The sequence below is a fragment of the Pipistrellus hanaki genome (assembly GCF_964339955.1).
Source record: "Pipistrellus hanaki genome assembly, chromosome: 2".
NCBI classification, from domain to species: Eukaryota; Metazoa; Chordata; class Mammalia; order Chiroptera; family Vespertilionidae; genus Pipistrellus; species Pipistrellus hanaki.
This window is the reverse complement of record NC_140504.1, coordinates 35,199,608-35,224,944: the sequence shown is the minus strand read 5'-3', so window position 1 is coordinate 35,224,944 and position 25,337 is coordinate 35,199,608. Positions and strand designations below refer to the sequence as shown.

Below are 25,337 nucleotides of genomic sequence, written 5' to 3'. Positions count from 1 at the left end.
TGACTGAATTCCTCAAATTGCATGACTAAAAAATGTCTTAAGTACTATGCATTATTTGTCAATATAGAGAAGGTGAAGTCCAAGTATTTTAACAACAGTAAGTAAAAGCTTAATGTATTAAGAAGTTTAAAGATCATTTTCCTTTTAGACTTTGACTAAATTGTTTTCTTTTTCTTCACTGCATTATACAATAAATAAAACCAATACATTAAAATATTCAGTTTGTTTATGCTCCAATGTTAATATAACATTTATTATTTATATTTATTGAAAAGTATCAATTGCTTTGATAGAGCAGCAAGAATTCTTCATTTTGTGCTTTTGATTTCTTGAGCTTACCTCTCAAATTCTCTTGTCTTGGTGCATTCCTGGGCTCCTTTACTAATCACTATTAAGAAATCTTGTGTCAAAACAAATGGCACACGTTCTCGTTTATAACCAAATTTTTTCTTCTTGTGATCCAAAAAGTGTCCAAAATCTATATGGAACAGCTTTCAAACAGAAAAAATTATGTTATGGTTTGATAAATGCAGAAATATAATATCCCAAATTAATAAGTTTAAGAGCACCAAAACGGTTGAAAAGAGAAAGCTATTACTTGTCCATCATCTTTAACCATGATGTTGCTATTGTGACGATCTCCAATTCCCAAAATGAAGGTAGCGACACAATATCCAGCACATGAACGTGTAAACAGATCAATGGCTGCATCGTATCTACAAAGAAGAAATAAACTCTTTATGAGTTCTGTGGAAATACAGAGTGATCCAGTCCAAATTGGGAAAAGATGGTCAATGTCTGTATTAAAGCAATGATAACAATCACTGATATTAGAGAGAAGAAGTAATTATGTCCAAAGAAGTGAGAAGTTTTGAGATTCTGAAATTTTCAAAGGTTTCTAAGGAATTTCCAGATACTCTCAGACCAAAGCATAATTCTTATTACAGTGAAAAAATACTTATTATGCCATTAAAATATTTTTTAATTGCTATAACAATAACCTAGAAGTAAAAATTTTAATTTGCAATGTTAATTTTTCTAAAAAAAAAGAATAAGCAATAAGGAAAACAATTTTCAGATACCTATGTTCAATGTATAGGATTTCACTAAGTAATAAGTAATTCTGATGATTTAAACACAATCTCATATATGTCCAAAGTTGAACATTTTTTTCCACCCTAAGTAAGTAAGTTGTTTTCTCTGGTCTAACTTAGAAGCATATTCAACCATTAAAAAACTTGTCTAACAACAACTTAGATTAAATAGGAAGCAAAGAATACCACACTCACATTTCTCCTTTGTTCTTGTCTTTGAGCCACTGATGCAGCGTGTGGCTGTTGAACTGCAGTGCCCCTTTCAGGCCCCCTTTGCACTGAATCTGCATGATAGTGTGAGAGTTTCTCACCACCTCGATAAGTCCCACACAGTCCCCAATGGACAGACAACCATAAGGTAACATTCTGAAAAGGAGGGAAACATTTGCCATTAAATGATAGAATTTTAAAATTGCAAAGATTTTAACAGGCTAGTACATGAATATTACAGTATTTGCAAATTTGTCATGTTACTCCCTTCACCTAATTTTATTTTTTTATTATAGTACTAGAGGCCTGGTGCACGGATTCATACACTGGTGGGGTCTCTCAGCCTGGCCTGTGCCCTCTCACAATCCGGGACCCCGAGGGATGTAGTAGTGTGTAAAGCGGCAGGCGGCCAGGGAGGAGCCCGAGCCCGGGCTGGGCACCACACTGCTCGTTCCCACTCATCCTGGCCCCACTGTGCCTGCCAGTAGTGGCCTGGCAGTGCTGCCACAGAGGCGGGAGAGGCTCGCGCCACCACAGCTGCACTCACCAGTAGTGAGCCCGGCTTCTGGCTGAGCGGTGCTCTGGCTGTTGAAGCGCACTGATGACCAGGGAGCAGCTCCTGCGTTGAGCATCTGCCCCTCTGGTGGTCAGTGCGTGTCATAGCTGCCGGGTGACTGGTTGCTCGGTCATTTGGTTGCTTAGGTTTTTATATATAGAAGACATTACTAAAAAAATCCTCAAAACGATCTGCCATAATTTATTAAAACCTTCAATTGACATAATATTTACTTGTATATTAGAAAAGCATGAAGAAAATTATTATGGCAATTAAAATTTTACAAACAGTTGTAGCTTAAAAATATGGATGAATTTAAAGATGTTTCATTGACATCAAAATAATACTTTAAGATAGTAGTTTCAAATTTTTGGTCTCAGGACTTGTTAATACTCTTAAAAATTACTGTGGATTCCCAAGAGTTTTTATTTATATGGGCTATATCTATTGATGTTACAAATTAAAATGGAAAAAAATTAAAATATTAATGAATCCATAAAATTATAAAATAAAAACAAACTATTATAAGGTAATATAAATAACATCTATTATGTCATAAAAGACTGTATTAAATTAAGAAACTTAGTGAGAAGAGTAACACTGTTTTCCATTATTTCAAATTTCTTTACTGTCTAGCTTAACAGTATGAGCTGAATTCTCATATATGTTTCTGTATTCAATCTAATGCAATATTTTAATGGAAGGAAGCTTAGAGTTTTGAGTATGTGAGACAGTTTATTCTAATATTATTATGTATTAACTAGAGGCTCAGTGCACAAATTTGTGTATGCCTGGGGTCCCTAGGCCTGGCCGGCGATCAGGGCTGATTGGGACTGAGCCAATTGGGGCCAGGCAGGTCAGGGCCTACCAGCCAGGGGGATGGACTGTGGAAGGCTGGCTGCTGGCCCTGAGGAGGGAGCTGGCCCTCAGCCCCCGAGAGAAAGGGGCTGCGTCTGCTGCCACCCACGCCCAGAGCCCAAAGAAATTGGGCTCTGGAAGAGTTGGGAGAGGTGGTGATGGTCGCAAGGCCGGGTGTGGAAGGAATGGGTGCTGCTGCTGCCATTGTAGGTGCCCTGCCATTGCATGGTTCTCCATCTCCACCCCGTGTTGCCACACAGCCACCATAGCAGGCGGGCGGCCCCCAGGGAAGGGAGAGGATGGCAGTGAGACAGACCCTGTGTCGGAGTGCTGACTTTCAATAGGATGCAGTAAGGGAGCTGCTCTGCTATGTGTGAAACCCTGACCCTGAAGCAGGACTCTACGAATGGTTTACCATGGGGCTGATGGGGGACCTGCTGGCTGTCGGGGGAGGGACTGTGGGAGGCTGGCTGGCTGGGGGGAAGGACCACAGGCAGTTGGCTGTGGGAGTGCACTGACCACAGTGGGGCAGCTCAGGCGGTAAGTGTCTGCCTCCTGGTGGTTAGTGAACATCATAGCAACTGGACAACTGGTCATTCCAGTCATTTGGTTATAACAGTTGCTTAGGCTTTTAAATACATAAATAATACATTCTTACCACCCTTCTAAAGAGAAATCCTCTACACCTATTTTCATTTTCTCATGTAATTCCTCATAGCCTAGCTTCTCTGCCTACCACTTTACTTAGTTCTTCTTAAAGCTAACCACGAATAATCATATCCAAAGGCTTAAGAAATCCCCTGAAGTACATGACACTAAATTGTTTGTGAATCTCTCCCTCTTTGGGGTTTTGTGAATCACTTACTCTAGTCCTCCTACTCTTTTGAACATTTTTCTTATGAAATCTTTTCTTCTATCCGCCCTGGTAAATACAGGAATTTCTTAAAGCTGTACTCCTGCTCATTCTCTTATTTATATTTTATTACTACTGAACATGCTCATAATTTAAAGAATTACATAGTCCCTATAAAGCTAGTTAGGGAAAAAAACAACACACCACCAAACAGAATCACCATAAACCTGAATCTAAGTTTTGCCAAGAATAAATAAAAATGTTATCATTTTATTTAAAATTAAACTTTAAACAAAAATTTTAACCTTAATTTAATTAAAAAGAAAGAACAATATTTAGAAAATATCATGACTTAAAAACTTTCTAAAGATCCAATTTACTTTCCAATGATCAAGCTTAACTTTAGATGCTTTTTTTGCACAATCACTAATTTACAATTAAATAGCATTAAATACCAGAGTTACACTATAGTTAAATCTTTCCTTTACTCTAGTTCTGCATTCTCTTTTGTACTCCACTCCCCTGGGAGTGGTGGCAGTAGCAGCATGTGGATCTCTCACAACAGGAAATTATACCAAAAAAGGAAACCTGATTCATATCACAGGAATTGTTTTTGGAAAGTAGTAGGGATTAGGCAAAGAATAAGAAGTTAAGAATTAAAGTTGGTAACTAAAATTTGTAATGTGGCATGTTACTTGAGATGTCCATTTCTCTTCTTTGCAATAAAAGGGTTCTATTATTTATTTCCGATATACTTTTATATGCTAGCTATTCTTAATCTAGAAAAAGCATACAAATAAACCCTAAATAGCATTGATTCCTGTCCCTTATGCCCACTTACAGACAAAATACTTTTGGAGAGGGTGGCCTTTGTCTGAAAGATCCTATATTTGCAAAGTAAGAGAAGGAAAAACCATTAAAAGCAAAGGTCACGAGAAGAAGACGCATGAGAGAAAACTTGGAGATAATACTGGTAATTGTGAAAGGCTGGCCAGAAATCAACAGAATTGTAAAAGCTTTAAGATTAGTTGCTTTCATAAATTTTTCTGCAAAATTGATTCAAGACTAGAGAATTTAGAAAGTTTTAAAATTAGAAAATTTATATTATGAAAGAAACTTTCTTCTAAACTTCTGAAAGACAACAGGGGCCTTTGTCTCCTATATCCTGTTCTTAAACAGATACTCGCAGTTGCAATCTCCCAGTTTATAAGAGAAAGCTCTTCTTACTTAGCAGAATCTCAGTAGCTACAGTAAGTCAAAGAGGAGGAGGACAAAGGGAAGAAATTAGTGTTAATTACTATCTCATACTTTTTACAGATGTATGTCTCTACATGCTTTATAATTAATATTTATGCATAGCTTACTTTTAAAAAAATGTATTTTATTGATTTTGTACAGAGAGGAAGGGAGAGAGATAGACAGCTAGAAACATCGATGAGAGTCATCCATCAGCTGCCTCCTGCACACCCCCTACTGGGGATATGCCCGCAACCAAGGTACATGCCCTTGACCGGAATCGAACCAGGGACCCTTCAGTCCCCAAGCCGATGCTCTATCCATTGAGCCAAACCGGTTTCTGCTGCATAGCTTACTTTTTCAGGGTAATTTTCAACATACATGATGCCTTATTAGTTACCTACCGAAGATCAAGACCTTGATTTTGCCAGATATTTTCCATAATGCGAATAATTTGAAGTGTTAGCATATCTTGCCGCAAATCTGAAATTCAAATAATATGTACTACTACTTAATACCATAAGTACACATTTGAGTATCATGTTATCACATTGTTTTCAAATGATAAATAGAGCTATATTTACTCTTTAAAATAATCTATTAGGAAGCAATATTTTGACTCTTTAACCCATTTCTAAAGTATCTACATAAACTCATCTATTATATATATAATAACAATGTAGGATAAGCTATTTTCCAAAAATTTTAAATTAAAACATTTATTTTTCTGAACTCTTAAATTTGAACACGTTTATATTTAAACATTCAATTAACCGAATTCAATGCTGAAATGTCATTTCCCAATGGAAACCCATCAGTGACCCTCCCATTGCTCCCGCACAGCCTATTCTCCAAGTAAATTAGGATCTCCTTTTATATGATTTCTTAGCAAACTATACTTTTCCCTTGCACCATGGTTGTAATTTTATTTTTATAATTATTTGTCTTACATATCTCTCTTCCCTGCTAGAATGTAACCGTTAGGAGGGCAGGGATTCTGTTTTGTTTATTTATTCTTACAACCCCACTGTCTAGCACATCAAATGTTTATGGAGTAAATGGACACTCTCATAGCTAAACAAATGATAGTTAGAAACAGATTCAAGCATTCTGATTCTAAACCAGTACTTCTTTTCAATAATTATACATACAAATTCTAAAGGCCAAGACATCTGCTTAATATTACACATTTGCCACATGCATATTCCTTAAATAGCTTTCAATAGTCTTCATGGTTCATAAATATCCCGTATATAAAAGGATAGCTAAATTCATGCATCATAGGTTCATTAATACTCTTCCTTACCATCCCCATTTTTAAAGATGATCTCATTGTTCTGAAAGAGTAACTCTGACATGATGTCTGGGTTCTCCCAATTCAACCACAGTGGCCTTTTTGCAGAGGACATAATTCGACACTCTTCAAGCCTTTAAAATAGTTAAAAACTTTAATAGGCACTTTAGCTTTATTATTCTTTTACCCTCAAATTAATTTTAAAATAGCATTGCTTTCTAAAGTGTTATAAAAATTTAAAAGTTTTCACTTGATTTTATTAATGAATTCATTTCTAAGGGATTATAAAGAGAAAATAAATGTTGCCCTAGCTGGGTAGCTCAGTTGGTTAGAGGGTTGTCCTGATACACCAAGGTTGAGGGTTCAATCTCTGGTAAGGGCATATATAAGCAACCAATGAATGAGTATTATAGATTAATTGGAACAGCAAATCAATGCCTTGCTCCCTCTCTCCATCCCTCCTTCCCTTCTTTGATCTCTCAAATCAATAATTTAAAAAATCAAAAAATATTAAGCTTAAAAATGAATCACATAATAACATTAATTTTCAACAAACATAGGGATACATTATTAGTTTTGTTTTTTTTCCTATTCACATTCTTTTTTCAATCCTCACCCAAGGATATTTTTTCCATTGCTGTTCAGAGAAAGTGGAAAGGAGGAGGGGGAGGAAGAAAAAAAGAAAGAAACATCAATGTATGAAAAATATCAATTGGATGTCTCTCACACGTGCCCCAACCTGGGCTGGGGATTGAACCTGCAACACAGGTATGTGCCCTTGACTGGAATTGAACACGTGACCCTTTGGTGCGCAGGCCAATACTCTAACCACTGAACAATATCCACCAGGGCCACATCATTAGTTTTACAGATATTACATTCCATTTCTTATTCTATGGTATAGAAATTTTGGCTCTAGAGTATTTTAAACTCCATTATTAAAGTAGTAAAACTCATCCTGAACTTAAGAAAATTTTACAACTCTTACTTTGTAGGGTATGAGAATGGAAAAAGGAAGCATGTACAAGGTGAAGCAAAAATAAGTTTATAGTTGTTTGTATAGAAAATAATACAATAATTAATAAACAATACACAAATAAACTGTACTTCATGTACTCACAACTGTAGACCTACTGTTGCCTCACCCTGTATAATGGAATATTCTAATTATAATGGACATTTTAAAAAATATGTATTTCTATTGATTTCAGAGAGGAAGGAAAAGGGACAGGTATAAATATCAACGATTAGAGATAATCATTGATCGGCTGCCTCCTGCACGGAACAAACAGGGCATCAAGCCCGCAACCTGGGCATATACCCTTAACCAGAATCGAACCTGAGATCGCCCCAGTCCACAAGCTGACATCTATCCACTGAACCAAACCAGCTAGGGCTAATTATAATGGACATTTTGACTTTTCTCAAGATTTTCTCCAAAGAGAATACTACTTAAACATATAAATAAAACTTCCAGTAAGGTACCTTACCTGAGATTTCCTAATTGATGAGCAGGATTTAGAGGAGATAGAAAGCCCTGTAGAGCATCCATGAAATCTGGTCGCCGCATCTGCTCAACTAAAAACTTCATCTGTACCTGATAAATTAGTATAATCGTGATTAGAGGATGAAATTAGCAGGTAAAACTAACTGCTAATTTCTTTTATACACTGGAACCTCAGACTTTGAATAGATATCTTGGACTGGCAGCATTCTAGCTAGACGTGCTTCTGTAACACAGAGCAGACAACTCAGGCAGGGGCCAGAGTGACAGCACTGAGAGCCTCCCTCTGAGCCTGATGACAGAGGCAACGCTCTGGCTCTAGAACAGCACGCGGCCAACGACAGCAGGTCAGCGGCCAGATTTTGTAAATTAAATTGAGTTGAATATAACCATGCCCATTCATTTAGACTCTGGCTGTTTTTTCAAACAGCAGAGTTAAGTAATTACAACAGAATCCACATGGCCTGAAAACTTATTTATTATCTGACCTTGTAAGAAAAAGTTTGCTGACCCAATGTTGTAGAGGGAAAGCTTTGGAGACATCATGTTCACTCTCTTTCTGATGGGTAGAAAAGGTCAAGGGAGGCTAAAAGGAACTGCTGGGAAAAGGACTTGTAAAAACATTTGTCTCACTGAGTCTTACACTATACTCATGCTCCAGAATAGAGTTAGAAAGGTACATCCATTTTTAATCAGTTCAAACCACAGCCCAGACTGCTGAGCTATCATGTCATAATTGCCATTTTATTTCAGAAAACCTCTATTGAAAATGTAAAATATGAGTGGGGAACAAAAAAAAAGGGTTTAGGTCCTAGGAATTCATAATAAATTTATATTCATGCTGGATTTTAGTAACAAGTCCCCAACCCCCCTCCCTTTCTATCTATAAGTGAATAACTGGAAAATCTAGTCATCACTGACTAGGGCTCTTGATCATGTAAAGGCATTTTTTTCTCTGTCACTATCAGCTCTAAAGTTAGCACACTGCTTCCTGCACTTTATCATTGTTATGATAAAATACAAACCACACAAAGTAACTGCCTTTAGTCCTATGACTGGGGCAGTACTTTACATCCCTGTGACCATTTAGTAACTACCAATTTAAAAATATGATTTTTTTTTTTTATTGATTTCAGAGAGGAAGGGAGAGGGGGAGATAGAAACATCAATGATGAGAGAGAATTACCTACTGGGGGTGATCGAGCCTGCCCTTGGGCATATGCCCTTGGCCGGAATCATACCAGGGACCCTTTAATCTGCAGGCTGATGCTCTATCCACTGAACCAAACCGGCTAGAGCCAATTTGTATTTTTTAATCCCTTCACTTTTTTCAATCACCCCCTAACCCCCTCCCATCTGGCAACCATCAAAATTTTTTTTGTATCTATTAGTCTGTTTCTGTTCTGCTTGATCATTTGTTGTTGTTTTTAGATTCCACAAATCCTATGACTGTGTTTTTAGTTTCCTATCACAACTCCATTTAAGACAATAGTAATCTGAGTAGTGAATTTCATGTTCCTAATTAATCCACTGTATCATGGTCAATCTGTTATAAAAAAAATTCCAGTTTAAAGAAATGCCTATATTTACATATTTAACTAATATCTAGTTTGTTTTTTCTTATCTCAGTTACAATATAAATGTAATAAGCATTATTCTTTCAAAGCAGTCTAGTCCCCTCTTGCTCACAATTCCAGCATCAGAAACAGTATAATTATTTTCTAATAATCTATATTTAAACTTATATACCACAACTTTAATAAAATTAATTCTGTGGCATTTAGATTAAAACAGTAACTTTTTTTTTTTTTTACAGAAAGTAATATTTTTTCAATCAATATTAATGAAGATGTTGGAAAATTAATTCAGTACTGCTAATTTACATTCTGTGTACTTTGGGGACTCATTAATAAGCTGAGATTTTTTTTTCTTCATTTCACTGGAGATGAAGCATGATTTCACTTTTAACTATAAAATATGGTGGGATAAAGGATAAAGAATAGGAAAAGCTCATGAAAAATCTTCACATTTCATATTCCTCAGTACTCTAAGCTTGACTGCACTTGACTAAAGCATGACATATTCACTGAGTAACGAAGTCCATTTTAAACCACGAAATGTAAACACTAATTTTCTTCCACTCATTTTCAAGGTCATTACTAAAAGAATAAGTGACACAGAATAGGGAAAATTATTTTTATTTTTTTAAATAATTCTTTATTGTTGAAAGTATTGAAAAATTATTTTTTAAAGTTAGGATTATATGAAAGAGAAAGGAAGAGAGAGAGAACTAACAATTACTGGCACTTCCTATGTTCTAGGGACTGTGACAGGAGCTTTGCATATCTCAAATAATTTCATTCTCATGACAACACTATGAAGAATTATTCTCATTTTACAGATAAGGAAGATGAATCTCAAAGACTAAATAATGTGTCTAACATTACACAGCCAGGAGCCAGTGGAAATGGATACAGATCCTAATATGCTTGATTCAAAGACCCATGATCCGCATATACAGAGGTGGGCAAAAGTAGGTTTTCAGTTGTTCATAGGGAAATAATACAAATAAATAATACAATAATAAATATTAATTATTTGTGTACTCACAACTATAGACCTACTTTTATACACTCCTGTATACTGGGCTCTCAAATAACCCTGCTACACTGTAACAAAGAGTTTCAAAAACAAACTAAAGAGTCACATACCTTTTGAGTCTCATCCTTCTTCTCTTGTTTGAGAATGTCAGTTAAGTTGATGAGCTTTTCCATAGCCTCGACTTGCCTGTTCAGGTGCTTCAAATACATCCCACACGCACGGCAGTAGGATTCCAAAAGCAGGCCAAACCTCTGACTAACTGTTTTATTGTGCATCTCAGATCTAGAGGAACAGTGCAAGATTAAAACAAAAAGAACAATACACATACACTCACTCACACACACACACACACACACACACATACATACATATAGTTTCAAATGAGTACATATATATTTAAGAATTTTTTTCCCTAAATTCAGTAAGTGTTATATCATATGAACAACAAAATAATTTAAAACTTATCATTTAAAAGCCAAATAATCGAGAGTTTCTTCAGAGAGTTCTTCAAATGTTAACGTACTAGCTTTTAGGTTTATTTCAACTACTTTTTATTAACTAATCTCTCAGATATACATATAAAAATGAGCAAAGGGAAAGTAGGAACAAAAATAAAATGAATAGGGAGGGAGTTAAGAATCAGTAAATACTGTTTGACTCTGCTGGCATACATGTTCCTTTTCTACATTGTCTCTGAATTTAAGTTATTTTATATTTTTGGGAGGAATGGAATGAAATTTTATTAAGCAACAGTGCTAAATACACAATAATTTTCCAAATATGATAAAAACTATAAATCTAGAAATCCCAGAAGCTCAACTAACCCAGCCAAAAGGAACTTAGAGAAACACATCAAAGCACACCTGAACTTATGTTATTTTAAACCCAGCTTCTAGGTTTCATTTTAAATTTTAACATTTAAAAAACCATGTTAACTACAAATCTGTTTCTATATTTAGAAAAAAGTGTTTGGTTTATGATTCCTACCTTTGAGAATTAGATATACTGATTCTACATATTTTTTTCTATTCTTAATTAGCTTCTTTTCTAATAAGAAATTTGAGATTTTTGTTATTTTTCTTCTGAATTCCAATTCCAAAGTAAGATTTTTTTCTTCATTTTGGGATATTTTAATACACACACAGTGAAACCAAATATACCTTTAATCAATATTAACCTAGCAAATTTAACTTCACTTAAAGTAGAATCAAAGTCTTTATAAATATTTCAGCTCTCATTCCTGTAAAAAATCCAGTTTTGAATTTCACTGTTTATTTAATTCTAAAGAGAAAAGCTTGAGGGGAAACTCATCACTAGTACCACATATTTTCAATATGGAAAACTCAGACAAACAAAAGCTATAGTATATAAGTATGCATATTTATACAAATATTAAGAAAGTAATACGTCTGTAGATAATTTAATGAGAAAATAATTGGACTTACTTTAAATGCCAAAAGAAAAAGTGCCCAATCCTTTGATTAGTCAATGCTTTTTTGAGTAAAAATCTCACAAGCAGGTTATCCAAATACTGTTCATATTTTAGGACCTATGTGTTTAAAAACAAACAAACATAAAATAACTTTTACATCGAGGGTCAATTTTTGCATGGTTGGAGTTAAAGGTAATTTTTTTTAGAAAGAAAGTAGATACTACTGGTGACAAAACTAATTTTTAAAAAAGCATAAAATCAGTTAATACAGTAGAGGTTTTGAAAGTTGCCTGGATTTAGAATAAAACATAATTTTTCTTTTTTACATTATTTTACCTGTACGAGCTGAATTAGGTACTGAGAAAGTTTGTCATCTGTTAAATATTTTTCTAAGCATCGAACAGCAAAACTTCGAACCATAGGGTCTGGGTAGTTGCAGTCCAGAAGCTCCATAGCTTGTTCGGGTTTGATTGGAGGCCAGTCTTTTACCAAGCAGTACATCTGTGCACAAGAAAGACTACAAATCGTATTTGTAAAGCAAAGACAGTTGTGAATGAACCCTTTAAGACATTGTCTTAATTTTTCATTTTAAATTCGTTTAGATAAAAGCTCCCTTATGAATTCAGTGCTTAAAATATTAATTTCTAATCATTTTTCTCTGCTATATTACCATTATTAATTAACTTAAAACAGTCTATTTTACCTCATATTTATGCAAACTTTGTGAGAGAAAACAATCCAAGCAACAGCTATTCAGGAATCTCAAACATGCACTTACCTGAGCTACTTCATCTCTAGAATTCCATTTAACAGACAGAAGCAATTTGGGTAGAATTTCAGGGATAGTTACACAATAGTGCCTGTGTAGAAAAGATAAAACAAAATAAAAAACATTCTTGCATTTTATTTATAAGGTCTAGATGTTAAATTTTCAACTATGCAATCTTTAAGACGTTCCAAACACTTAGGTTTTATCATTTCTAGCCTTCCTTAAAATAAAATTTAAAAAATCAGTGTTCTAACATTTTGTTGCATATTTATGTACACAGATACGTAGATCCAGTTATAATGGCAAGGGAGGCAAAAGAAAAATCCAAATGGAAGGCAGGTACTTAGGAAAAATTGTGAATTTATTTTATAACATACTTTATATAGCTCCTTTTATTCATCCAGTAGGCAACTTGGACCATGAGAAGAGTCACCACTTCTACTGTGGTCACGGGAAAGAATGTATGTTTAAGGAACTTCTGCAGAAATGCACTGCAATTGCTTTATTTAAATAAAAGTGTCACCAAGTAGTATGATAATTTCTTCATAAGTAAAAATAAGGCATTATACTATTATTTTGAGGAAGTGTAAGAAAAAAAATGAAAATGAAGCGAACTCCTAAAAATAGAAATATCTAGACCAACTAAATTGATCTAAAACAATAAGATATTTTTTTGGATCTTGAATTTTATTAAAAAGCAAAAATAAAAACCAAATCCTAAAAAAAGTGTTAGCAAATTAGAATTTTAAAAAAGTATTCAATATCCAAAGTTAATAACAATGCAGCATGATTTTTTCTAGAAATACTGATCTATATCTACAACTTTAAAAAAGGATATGTTTATATAAAAATCATGTGTCTTATGGTTTATTCTTTTTTTTTTTATTTAATTTTTTATTGATTTTTCACAGAGAGGAAGGGAGAGAGACAGACAGTTAGAAACATTGGTAAGGGAGAGCCATCCATCAGTCTCCTCCTACACACCCCCTACTGGGGATGTGCCCGCAACCAAGGTACATGCCCTTGACCGGAATCGAACCCGGGACCCTTCAGTCCGCAGGCCGACGCTCTTCCCACTGAGCCAAACCGGCTTTGGCTATGCTTTATTCTTTTTAATAGGTATGGCAGAAAAAAAGGCAAGATCAGCCAAAGCCAATTCTTTCTTTTCCTCTGTAAGGTAAGAAGCGAAGTCTCCTCATCTTAACACTTACCTATGGCTCCAAAGAAAATCTTTCTCTTGCTCAGTGATTTCAGAGAGAGGATCTCGGGTACAAATTGCTCGGAGCTGTTCTTTATCATTTTCTCTTAATTCGTTGTCTCTAGCTAGTCTGTTACTCTGTAAAATAAAGTAACATCTTATATGATTTTTTCTGCTATATTTTTCATGAGTGATCCACATAAAAAAAGAAAAAAACTGTCAGTTCACTTTATATTGCTTATTAACTGCTGTGAAACAGTTTACTATTCCCATGATAAAACTTTATTTTTAGGAATAGGGAAGAATCAGCTCAAGACAGTATTTGTGGAACAAATCCAGTAACTTTTTTTTTCTTCCAGTTACTTATTTAGTTAACATTAACATCAACCACAGAATAGTAACTGCCAAAGTTAGTCAGGGATAAGAAATTGGATACTAGGGGTTAGCAGTGAATAAGTTACTTCTCACGCTGATGAGGACCCTCCTTAGTAATCTGCTAATGTTTCTGGAATAAGAGAATATGAAATAGTAATATAGTAAAATTAAAATGTAAATTATTTCATAATGGTTGCCTGGAGAAAAGCAATGTGCCCATTAAAACCAAGTACATTGTGTTTTTGGAAACCAAAAACACCACAACTTTTGGTATAATTCCAAGTAATGCATTTTTTTCTTTAAATGTAGATATATTAACTATATAATAATTATGAATTCATATTAATGTATTATAAAAAACAATTATATATCCTTAAAAAAGGGTTACAGATATTTCTAATGGCTAAAAATGAAAGCAAACATCCATGCTACTCTAGGTTTTTATACATTTAAACATTGTTAATTTATCTAACAGCATCAAGAAATATTAGCACATATTTACTCAACAAATATTTATTAAAGCATAGACTGTGTGCTTTGTCTTGTTCTTACTGTTTGGGGTCATAAAATTATAAAAGAACCTGTATTAATGGGGCTTGTGTTATGGTGGAAAATTAAATGAACAAATAAGAAAAATATTGGCAAGTTGATTTAAATACTCTGGGTGATGTAACAGAGAATGACTGAGTGACTACTTTAGACTGGATGCTCAGAAATGGCCTCTGAAAAGGCATGAAAAGGTAATATTTAATTGTAATCCAAGTGACTAGAAAGAACCATCAATATTAAGATAGGAAAAGACTATTGCAGATGGAGGAACAAGGAAAGTGCCTTAGGGAAAGAATGAGCGTGGTGTGAAGGAGGCACAGGAAGAAGGCCAGTGAACCTGAAGCCCAGTAGGTGAGGGAGAGGAGTGATAGGAGGCCATGTTCACAGCATAAGAAATGTTCAGGTCAGGGTAAAAGGTTTGGATTTTATTTTCAGCGAAAATTAGTTAAGCAATAAATGTCATGATTTGATTTATGTTTAATAAAGATCATTCTGAGTCCTGCAGGGGGAGAGAGACCAGTCAGGAGTCTACTGGAATAATAGTTCAGGTAAGAGATAAAAAATGCTTAACCCTCCTTTCACCAGGAAAAGTAGTCGTTACCACTTACCATCTGGATCCATGGACTTTTAATTCTTTTGCATTATTTACTTACTTTAATTTGTTTTTATTTTTAATATAGAATAACTTAGAGTAGAATAAAGTGGTGGTAAAAAAACAATTATATGACAACTGGATAGTAATTTAAATATAGTAAAACCAAGGTTATTATCCAAAATAAGCAACATTCTTTGAATGCAACTAACTGCTTGCTTATCAACTGTTGTGCATGAGGCTGGAACATATTCATCTTGTAAATACTAAGTCTAGATTTTAAATACATATCTAATAAGTTCTAGCTTTTCATTACTTCTGGCTCTTCTCGTACTCACATGTCAAAATGCAGTATTTTTGAAAACCTTGATGCCTCAAAATTTAATTAGAATGGTCATTTTCTTTGCTTCATTTCTATTTTTATACTTAGAGATACCAATCAGAATAATGGATCCAAGGAATTTTTAAATTTCTACGTCACCTTTTTTCTTTCCAGTGACAGGTACAACTAATTGGATAGGGATATGGGCATGTCATAAGCATGTTTACCAGTATTTCAATTCTAACTTAAAATTTAAGGAATTCCTGCTCATTTATAACAGAACTAGAGGTCCAGTGCAGGAATTTGTGCACAGATAGGGTCTGGCCGGCCCACCCCAAATGGGGAGATCATTAGATAAGTAATTTAGACTTCTTATGCCTGTTTCTTCACTGGTGAAATAAGGCTTATAATAATAACTACTTCACAGAGATTGCTTTTAAGATGAAGTGAAGTCATATGTGAAAAGTGATTGGTATGGCAATTGATACACAGTAAACACTTGATAAATATTAGTAATTATCATCAAGGAATTATTTTTATTTTTATAATTTATTGATTTAATGAGAGGAAGAAAGAAAGGGAGAGAGATGGGGTGGGGAAAAGAGAGAGAAAGAGAAAGAAACAGCAATTTGTTGTTCTACTTATTTATGCTTTCATTGGTTGCTTCTTGCAGGTGCCCTGACTGGGAATCGAACCTGCAAATTTGGCTTGTCAGGATGATACTTTAACTAACTGAGCTAACTGGTCAGGGCAGTTATCATAAAGTAATTAAATTTATAGAATAGTGGCTACAAATTTCAAGAAAGAGAATCTCTTTTTAATGTCAAAAAAGTTTATTTTAATTGTACTTTTAGTATCTGACAAAATTTAGTAATGATTTTAAATTTATTTGTACTTAAAATAGCATTTCTATATCTTTGAAAGTGCAAAGGCAGAAATGGTAAAGATCCTCCTCCTCCTCCTCCTCCTCCTCCTCCTCAAAGATCCTCCTCCTCCCCCTCCCCCTCCTCCTCCTCCTCCTCCTCTCCCTCCCCCTCCTTCTTCTCCTCCTCCTCCTCCTCCTCCTCCTCCTTCTTCTTCTTCTTCAGTTAAAAAAGGAATTGATAAATTCCCTATTGAAAGTTCCTAAATGTGGCATTGCTGGCTGCACCTGGGTGCTGCTGTTATTGCACCAAGAATATGTAAAATATGATAGGCATATTTTAGGACCTCTTGGCCCACATTCAATTGGTTGGTCTATCTATGATCTATAACTAGGTCAAAACGAAAGTGATACATTTGAAAATTAGAAAAAAAAAGCTAAAGAACAAAAATATCTTCTCTTAGCACTGACACCTTTGTCCTTGAGAAATAAGGAAGAGTTAGAGTTAATGGTTCCTACGTTATTATTTTGTAGTTCCAAATTTATGGCCAAGATCAGATAACTAGATCAATATTTAAATCCTATTTTTTATATATATTCTTTTCTAGGGGATTGAGCTATGGTGGTGAAGCAATGTCCTCTGCTTCCATGCTCACCTAACAATATATTTATACTTTGGCTTAATTTCAAAGTTACTATTTCAGGAAGGTCTCCTCTGAACCCAATATTAGCCTTTTTCTCCCATCCCTGTTAGTCATTCCTGGCACACTATTGCTTTTCCTTCTTGGCATTTATCATGATCTATAATCTTATATTTTTGCTTTTGCCTGCTTAATATCTATTTTCACCCTCAGACTACATACTCAGGAGGTCTCTTTAGGTTACAACATTATTGCCTGGAACATGTCATACATTAACGGCATTCAATAAGTATTTGTTAAATGAAGACAGGCTAGAGCTCTGAATAAAGTAAGGAGAGGCAGGGCTGCATATAGAGAACTTTATTATATTACAACACTGTCCAAGCACCTATAGTAGCCATGCCAATGTAACTAAAACATATGAAACCCCATCTGTAAAAAGAGTATGTATCCAAATCCACTGATTATGGCTGATACTTAAGAAAACTTAGTGATTTGTCTTACCATTCCTGCATGGGAATAACTAAATCCTGCTTCTCGGGACACAGACCAGTTGGCATGCTCTTCAATCACTGTCATATCTGGAAACTTTACCACACTGCTGCTGAACCAGTCAAACTCCATCTCTAAGCATGGGGTTTCCTAAGAGATAGAATAAAAGTTATTACATCTATATTGTGTTTGACCTTCATAAAAAAAGAAAAAATTCTAATTTATAATTTAAAAAAAAGCTTACTTTATTTGGATTTGACCCAGTAACACCAATAGGATTCAGCAAATCTTCTAATCCATGAGGTACTGGCCAAAGATTCAAAGCCATTTTTCCAGATACTAGAGTATCTGTATAATCAAACAAGTTTATATTTCCCCACGCCAATGGGCAGTGTTCCTTAAAACACACAAACAAACCGAAAAATATTCATTACTTATTGGGTTAAATTATTAAACCTGTTTCAAAACACTTTTCTTCCCCAGAAAGGAGAATTCAACAACTATGTCCATAACAGTGTCTACAACAAACCATATTAATTTTTCATATTAATTTTTACAAAGTGTAAATATCTTGCTTTCCTTTTTCCCACTTTAAATGACATGTATTTTCTCTAATTATTATTATTATTAGGAAATATGAACCAAAGCAAGCAAGACAGATATTTGCATGTAGTCACTTAACAGATATTTGTGTGTGGTCACTTGGCATATTCCAAAACAGTATCAGTATGACCTCAGGACAAACTCACAATTTATTTATAAATTCTAAAAGCTCTCCCAAGATATTTTTTAAGATACATTAATTAAAATTTTAAATTATTTATTTTAGATAAAGAAAACTAATATCAATTTCTTGATAAAAATTCAATAAGCAGTATAATTTGGAGTTCCTAAAGGTGAATATAATTTACCTCTTTAGCACCTTTTCGACCTTTAACAGAACAAATGGAAAGACAAAGCCGAGCAGCACGAGGAAGATCAGGAATGTATATATCATAATTCAACCATTCATTCCACCTATGTAAAATAAAATAAAAAATTTATTCCTCTCAAAAAACGTTTATCCAGAGCATATGAATGACTCCTACAAATCATAAAAAAAAAACAATTAATAAAGCAAAAAACAGGCCAGAGATCAAATGGAACAGATATTTACCCAAATGGCCAATAAACATGAAAAAGTAGTCCATATTATTTGTTATCCAAAAAAATGCAAAATAAAATGTCACGGAACTATCACTATATAAAAGATTAGCTAAAACTATAAGGATTGATGATACCAAGGAGTGGTTATAGAATGTGCAGTAACAGGAAATCTCATATACTGCTAGTGGAGGTGTAATTTATACAACCAATTTGGAAAGCATAATGTACTAAAACTGACATATGACAGCTCAAGGTATAAAATCAAAGAAATGCGTGCATTTCTGCCTAGAATAGGGGTGTCGAACTCAATCAGAGAAGGGGCCAAAATCTAAAATCCAGCCTAAATGCGGGCCGAATGGTTTACTGAACAGTCATAAACTGACAATGTCATAAACTGACAGCGGAGTGCAGTGATGACAGCGAGGTGCGGGCCACATTGCAAGGCCTGGCGGGCTGGATTTGGCCCGCGGGCCTTGTGTTTGACACATGTGGCCTAGAATGTTAACAGGATTATTTACAATATTCCCAAACTGCAAACAATCTTAATGTCTAATAGTAGATTAGATAAATTGCAGTATATTCATATAATGAAGTACACAGTAATGGAAATGAATACCATCTATTTACAACATGGATAATACAAATATAATATTAAGTTGAAAAAAAAAGACACACACAAAAAAATGTACTCTGTGAGTCCGTTTACATAAAATTCAAAAAGTCCAAACTAAACTGTAATATCACCTTTAGAGAGAAGACTAACGGTCTGGGAGAGGGAGTGAGGAAGGAGGGACTTTTAGAATACTGTTAAATGTCCCACTTCTTGACCAGTGTGGTGCTAATATAGATATTCACTTTAAGATAACTCACTAAACTCTTGCAATATATACTTTTGTCCATTTATGCTATATACTTTCACCCCCCAAAAAATAGCTTATAAAGAGGCAAATAGAAAAGGAAAACTAAATAAAATGAAATTTCCTATTATGATTATGATGATATTTACTTTTATACATGATGCAGTTTTATTCATTTAAATAAGTCAGTATTAAATAAAATGAAGGTAGAAAGTATTTGTGAGTAGAAAGTATTTGAATTTTAGAACTATTTTGCAAGTAAAACCTGACATTCATAATAAGAATAAAAAGTTACTATAAAAAGTGATATTTTTCTCCAATTTTAATAATAAATTTCCTTTAATTTATTGGATATTACATGTGAAATAATGTCTATATTTTATTTGGTGGACATATCTGTAAAGAGCCAAGCAAAATACATAATTGTTATTTCTTTAAAAAGGATTATAGTAATGGTTAAGAGTATGAACTCAGAAGTCACACTATCTAGAGTAGAATCTTGTTTTTACGATTTTATTACATGTGTAACCCTCACTTTGTCTGTTTGCTCATTTTGGAAATGTGACTAATAATAGTATCTACTCTCATAAAGTTGTTGTGAAGATTAAATGAGATAACAAAAGTAAACAAATTAGAAGTGTAACTGATCCAAAGTAAAATCTCAAGTGCTAGATAATGATTTTGAAAACTTTTTAAATGGCTTCTTCAAAATTCTATTTTGTTTTTGGTCACAAATAAAAAATACTTAATTAACAACAAAGTGGTATAAAATTTTTAATTAGACTAAGGTTATAAAACTTTATTAGTAAAATAAGTTCTGTGTATTCTTTGCTTGATTATGGATGAAGATTAAAAAAATATAATCCACTTGTACAAAGAAGGTATGTTTAAATTGAGGGAACTTAGCAAGAAGGAATCCTAAAGGATAAAGAAACAATGCATTTGGAGAAAAGAAATATTGTGGGATTTGATAAGTTCACAGTAAATGTACCCAGGGTTTTATTTATTACTTCTAAATCTCTAGACTTGGTCAGAGTTAGTGGGAAATATTCTATATACTATGAGAGCTATATCCTATGAACATTGTTTATAATACTATGCAAATAAAGCATGTTTCTTCTCAAGTTCACACACAGAAAACAATTAAGTTCTTTATTATAATATTAGGCAATAGCTATATATATATAGTTCAAATAGTTCAAATTGATTTTGATTTTGGAGAGAATGTAACATTTATGAAGAAATCATATGGTAATTTACCTAGTACATGGGAAGTACAGTATTTGGAACAATCACTTAATCTTAGAAGAATTTTTTTAATATCTCCTTTTCATTTTAATAACTTCATTTTCTTTTATCTCTATTTTTTTTGTAAATACAGAAAAGTTTACAAATTTACTAAAATATTCATACTGCTATCATAGGGATTTTATCTTTTAGACTACAGAATTCTTAAAGAAAAGATAATCAAATGTAAGTTCTTTTCAAATAGCTTCTTTTATTCACTAAAATTTTGACATTATAATCTTAGATTGTTAAATACATATATATGGAAGGTTGAAGATGGCTGCCAACAGGAAGGCAGACTGCAAGATAGTGTGTGAGTGAGAAAACAAAGGGAGTGTGTGTGGTCGCACAGGGAATGTTTGTTGATGAGTTGAGGGACAGCTATACCCAGAAGACTGTGGGGGACTGCTGGACTGGGCACCCCTCACCGGGCAGCCCCCACTGCTGCTGGGTTCCTTCCCAGAGTGGCTGACTCAGGTGCAGAGATCGTGCATCTTGAATGTTATCGGGAGCCTGAAAAGCCTGGGGAATCTACAACTACGGCACCCACTGAACAGCTGCGAAACCGAGAACACTGGTTCCCAAGAGGCACAAGCACGTGGATTCAAAGGACTTCTACACTTCACCACGGAAAGGAGAGAGAGAACTACATAACCAGACACGCGGAGAAGAGAGAACATGGGGAGACAAAGAAACAGACAACATCTGAAAGAAAAGCAGGCATCACCAGAAAAGGAAGTAAACAAAATGGAGGCAAGCAACCTGTCAGAGAAAGAATTCATAGAAATAGTCATAAGGTGGATGAAAAGAATGGAAGACAAATTCAACAATATGTGAAAGAACAAAGAGGAAATGCTGGAGGAAATGAACATATTCCTAGAAAAATACAAACTTCCAAAATTCAATCAGGAAGAATTATAAACATTTCAATAGGCCAATAACTAAGGAAGAAATTGAAGCAGTCATCAAAAAGTTTCTAGCAACAAAAGTCCGGGGCCAGACAGCTTCACAGGGGAGTTTTACCAAACATTCAAAGAAGAACAAAAACCTATCCTCCTCAGACTATTCCAAAAAATTCAAGAGGAAGGAACACTTCCTGTCAGAATGGCAATCATCTACAAAACAACAAATGACCAGTGCTGGTGAGGATGTGGAGAAAAAGGAACCCTCGTGCACTGCTGGTGGGAATACAGACTGCTGTAACCACTGTGGAGAACAGTATGGAGTTTCCTAAAAAAAAAAACCTAAAAATGGAACTCCCATTTGACCCAGTAATCCCACTCCTAGAAATATATCCCAAGAAACTAGAAACATCATCAAAAAGGATATATGCACCCCTTATGTTCATAGCAGCACAATTTACAATAGCTAAGATTTGGAAACAGCCTAGGTGTCCATCAGCAGATGAGTGGATCAGAAAAGTATGGTGTATCTACACAATGTAATACTATGCTGCTATAAAAAAGAAGGAATTCTTACCATTTGCAGCAGCATGGATGGACCTGGAGAGCATTATGTTAAGTGAAATAAGCCAGGCAATAAAAGAAAGCTATCACATGATCTCACTCATTTATGAAAAATAAAGACCATTATAACCTGATGAACAAAAAGATAGATATGGAGGTAGTAAAGCACCGAACAGACTGTCAAAATACAGTGGGAAGGCTGGGGAGTGTTGGGGAGGTGGGGAAAGAGATCAACTGAAGGACTTGTATGCACGCATATAAGCACAACCAATGGACACAAGACAATGGGGGGGAGGTTTGAGGGCATGCAACAAGAGGTAGGTGAGGTTGGGGGAAGGTCAATTGGGAAAGAAAAGAAGATATATGTACTAGTATATATAATACTTTAAACAATAAAAAAATAAATACATTTATTTTTTACTTTTATAAAGCTAGTTTATTTTTTAGTTTTGAAACAACTAGAATAAATGTACCCAATATTATTTTGAGTTTTTTTCCTTTGGCTTGTTAACTCCTTAGATTGTTGGTTTTACAGTTTTTATCAAAATTTTTTTTTGAGTTTTAACATTTTTTTATTAAGGTATTATGTATGTACATATCTTACCATTGCCCTCCCCCACTCCCATACATGCCCTCCCTCCCCAGAGTTTTGTGTCCATTGGTTATGCTTATTTGCATGCAAGTCCTTTGGTTGATCTCGTATATCTCCCTACCCTCCCCGCTGTAATTTGACAGTCTGTTTGTTGCTTTACTGTCTCTGTCTCTATCTTTTTGTTCAGTGGTTTATAATGTTCTTTATTGTCCATAAATGAGTGAGAACATGTGGTGTTTTTCTTCCATTGACTGGCTTATTTCACTCAGCATAATGTTCTCCAATTCCATCCAGGTCACTGCAAATGATAAGAATTCCTTCTTTTTTATGGCAGCATAGTATTCCATTGTGTAGATGCACCACTTTTCTGATCCACTCATCTGCTGACTGGTACCTAAGCTGTTTCCAAATCTTAGCTATTGTAAATTGTGCTGCTATGAACATAAGGGTGCATATATCCTTTTTGATTGATGTTTCTAGTTTATTGGGATATATTTATTCCTAGAAGTGGGATTACTGGGTCAAATGGGAGTTCCATTTTCAGTTTTTTGAAGCAACTCCATACTGTTCTCCACAGTGGTTGCACCAGTCTGCATTCCCACCAGCAGTGCACAGGGTTCCTTTTTCTCCGCATCCTGACCAACACTTGTTATTTGTTAATTTGTTGATGATGGCCATCCTGACAGGTTAATTTGTTGATGCTGGCCATTTTGACAGGTGTGAGATGGTACCGCATTGTTGTTTTGATTTGCATCTCTTGGATAATTAGTGACTTTGAGCATGTTTCATGTGTCTCTTGGCCTTCCTTCTTTCTTCTTTTGAAAAGATTCTATTTAGGTCCATTGCCCATTTTTTTTATTGGATCATTTATCTTTCTTTTATTAAGTTGTGTAAGTTCCCTGTAGATATTGGAGATTAAACCTTTATCAGTAATAACATTTGCAAATATGTTCTCCCATACAGTGGGCTTTCTTGTTTTGTTATGGGTTCTTTTGCTGTAAAAAAGCTTTTTATTTTGATGTAGTCCCATTTGTTTATTTTCTCTTTAGCTCCCATTGCCCTAGGGGCAGTATCAGTGAAGAAGTTCTTTTGGCATATGTTTGAGATTTTGTTGTCTGTGGATGCCTCTAGTATTTTTATGGTTTCCCGTCTTATGTTTAAGTCCTGTATCCATTTTGAGTTTATTTTTGTGTATGGTGTAAGTTGGTGATCTAGTTTCATTCTTTTGCATGTATCTGTCCAATTTTCCCAACACCATTTATTGAAGAGACTGTCTTGACTCCCTTGTATGTTCATACCTCCTTTGTCAAATATTAATTGAGCATAGAGGTTTGGGTTGATATCCAGATTCTCTATCCTATTCCATTGATCTATATGTCTGTTCTTGTGCCAGTACCAGGCTGTTTTGAGGACAGTGGCTTTGTAATACAGCTTGAAATCTGGTATTAAGATCCCTCCTACTTTATTTTCTTTCTCAGGATTGCTGTGGCTATTAGGGGTCTTTTTTATTCCAGATGAAATTTTGGAGAGTTCTTTCTAGGTCTGTGAAATATGCCGTTGGTATTTTAATGGAGTGTACATTGAACCTATAAATTGCTTTGGGTAGTATGGACATTTTAATGATGTTGATTCTACCAATCTACGAACAGGGTATGTTCTTCCATCTGTTAACATCTTCCTTTATGTCTTTTGTCAGTGTCCTGTAGTTTTCTGCATATAGGTCTTTTACCTCCTAAGTTAAGTTTATTCCTAGGTATCTTAATTTTTTTTTTTTTTTTTGGTGTGATGGTAAATGGGATTGCTTAATTTTAGCCATTCTTTACTCAAATATGTTTTGTTGTTCCTTTCACAACCAAATCACCCAACCTGTGAGAGTTATGCAGTATGACTGGGAAATAAATTTTGTTGTTCCAATAAAGATTGTAAAAGATCTGGGGGTTGTTTGTTGTCACAGCATAAGTTCTAACATGAATGACGTATTTTCTGGCCTAATGGTTCCGGTAAGGTGAGGAACTATTTCCCTTTCTCCAGGCAGAAAAAAATTACCATCTCTTTGAACTTGATCCAAACTCTAGAATGGTAGTCACCTCTAGCAACTTAATTATAAGATCAAAATTTTTTCTTGATTCTCCTAGAATTCAGTCTAAATTCATTATGAAATTTACTTGTAGAAACCTGTAACACTTTCAACAATAAAAATAAAATAAAAAAGAAAGAAATTTACTTGTGAATGATTCACTTGTTAGCTTGATTGCTATGATACAAAATCCATTTTTAACACCAATTTGAGTTCTCTTAAAATATTACTATTATATTCAGGGTAGACTCTTATCCCAAATGACTCGATAGAGAAAGGAAAAGAAATGGCAGGATGACAAGCTGCTGGATTATACTACCTTTTATTCTGTCATTATATCTAGGTAGTAATAATTTAAAATGTTTCCAAGAACTCCTCCTCTTCCTAAGAAACTGATTTATTTGAATGTCATATTTATCTATTCTTGGGGGTAATGTGCAGAAAACTGCCTCTTAGTAGTTTGGCTCTGGAACT

The 25,337-nt window shown here is 34.5% G+C and overlaps 1 protein-coding gene across 1 annotated transcript in view; it reads right to left on the bottom strand.

Moving 5' to 3' along the window:
- PIK3CA (phosphatidylinositol-4,5-bisphosphate 3-kinase catalytic subunit alpha) overlaps positions 1-25,337 on the bottom strand; it is a 70,424-nt gene that overhangs the window by 3,900 nt on the left and 41,187 nt on the right. The window contains exons 7-20 of the mRNA XM_084875544.1: positions 18,350-18,455; positions 17,683-17,835; positions 17,451-17,588; positions 13,619-13,743; positions 12,417-12,498; positions 11,975-12,139; positions 11,652-11,755; positions 10,317-10,488; positions 7,592-7,698; positions 6,114-6,235; positions 5,212-5,290; positions 1,290-1,460; positions 599-716; positions 340-491 (exon numbers count right to left, since the gene is read on the bottom strand). Of these exons, the coding sequence (XP_084731670.1) occupies positions 340-491; positions 599-716; positions 1,290-1,460; positions 5,212-5,290; positions 6,114-6,235; positions 7,592-7,698; positions 10,317-10,488; positions 11,652-11,755; positions 11,975-12,139; positions 12,417-12,498; positions 13,619-13,743; positions 17,451-17,588; positions 17,683-17,835; positions 18,350-18,455 (1,794 nt within the window). The remainder of the gene's footprint in view (positions 1-339; positions 492-598; positions 717-1,289; positions 1,461-5,211; positions 5,291-6,113; positions 6,236-7,591; positions 7,699-10,316; positions 10,489-11,651; positions 11,756-11,974; positions 12,140-12,416; positions 12,499-13,618; positions 13,744-17,450; positions 17,589-17,682; positions 17,836-18,349; positions 18,456-25,337) is intronic.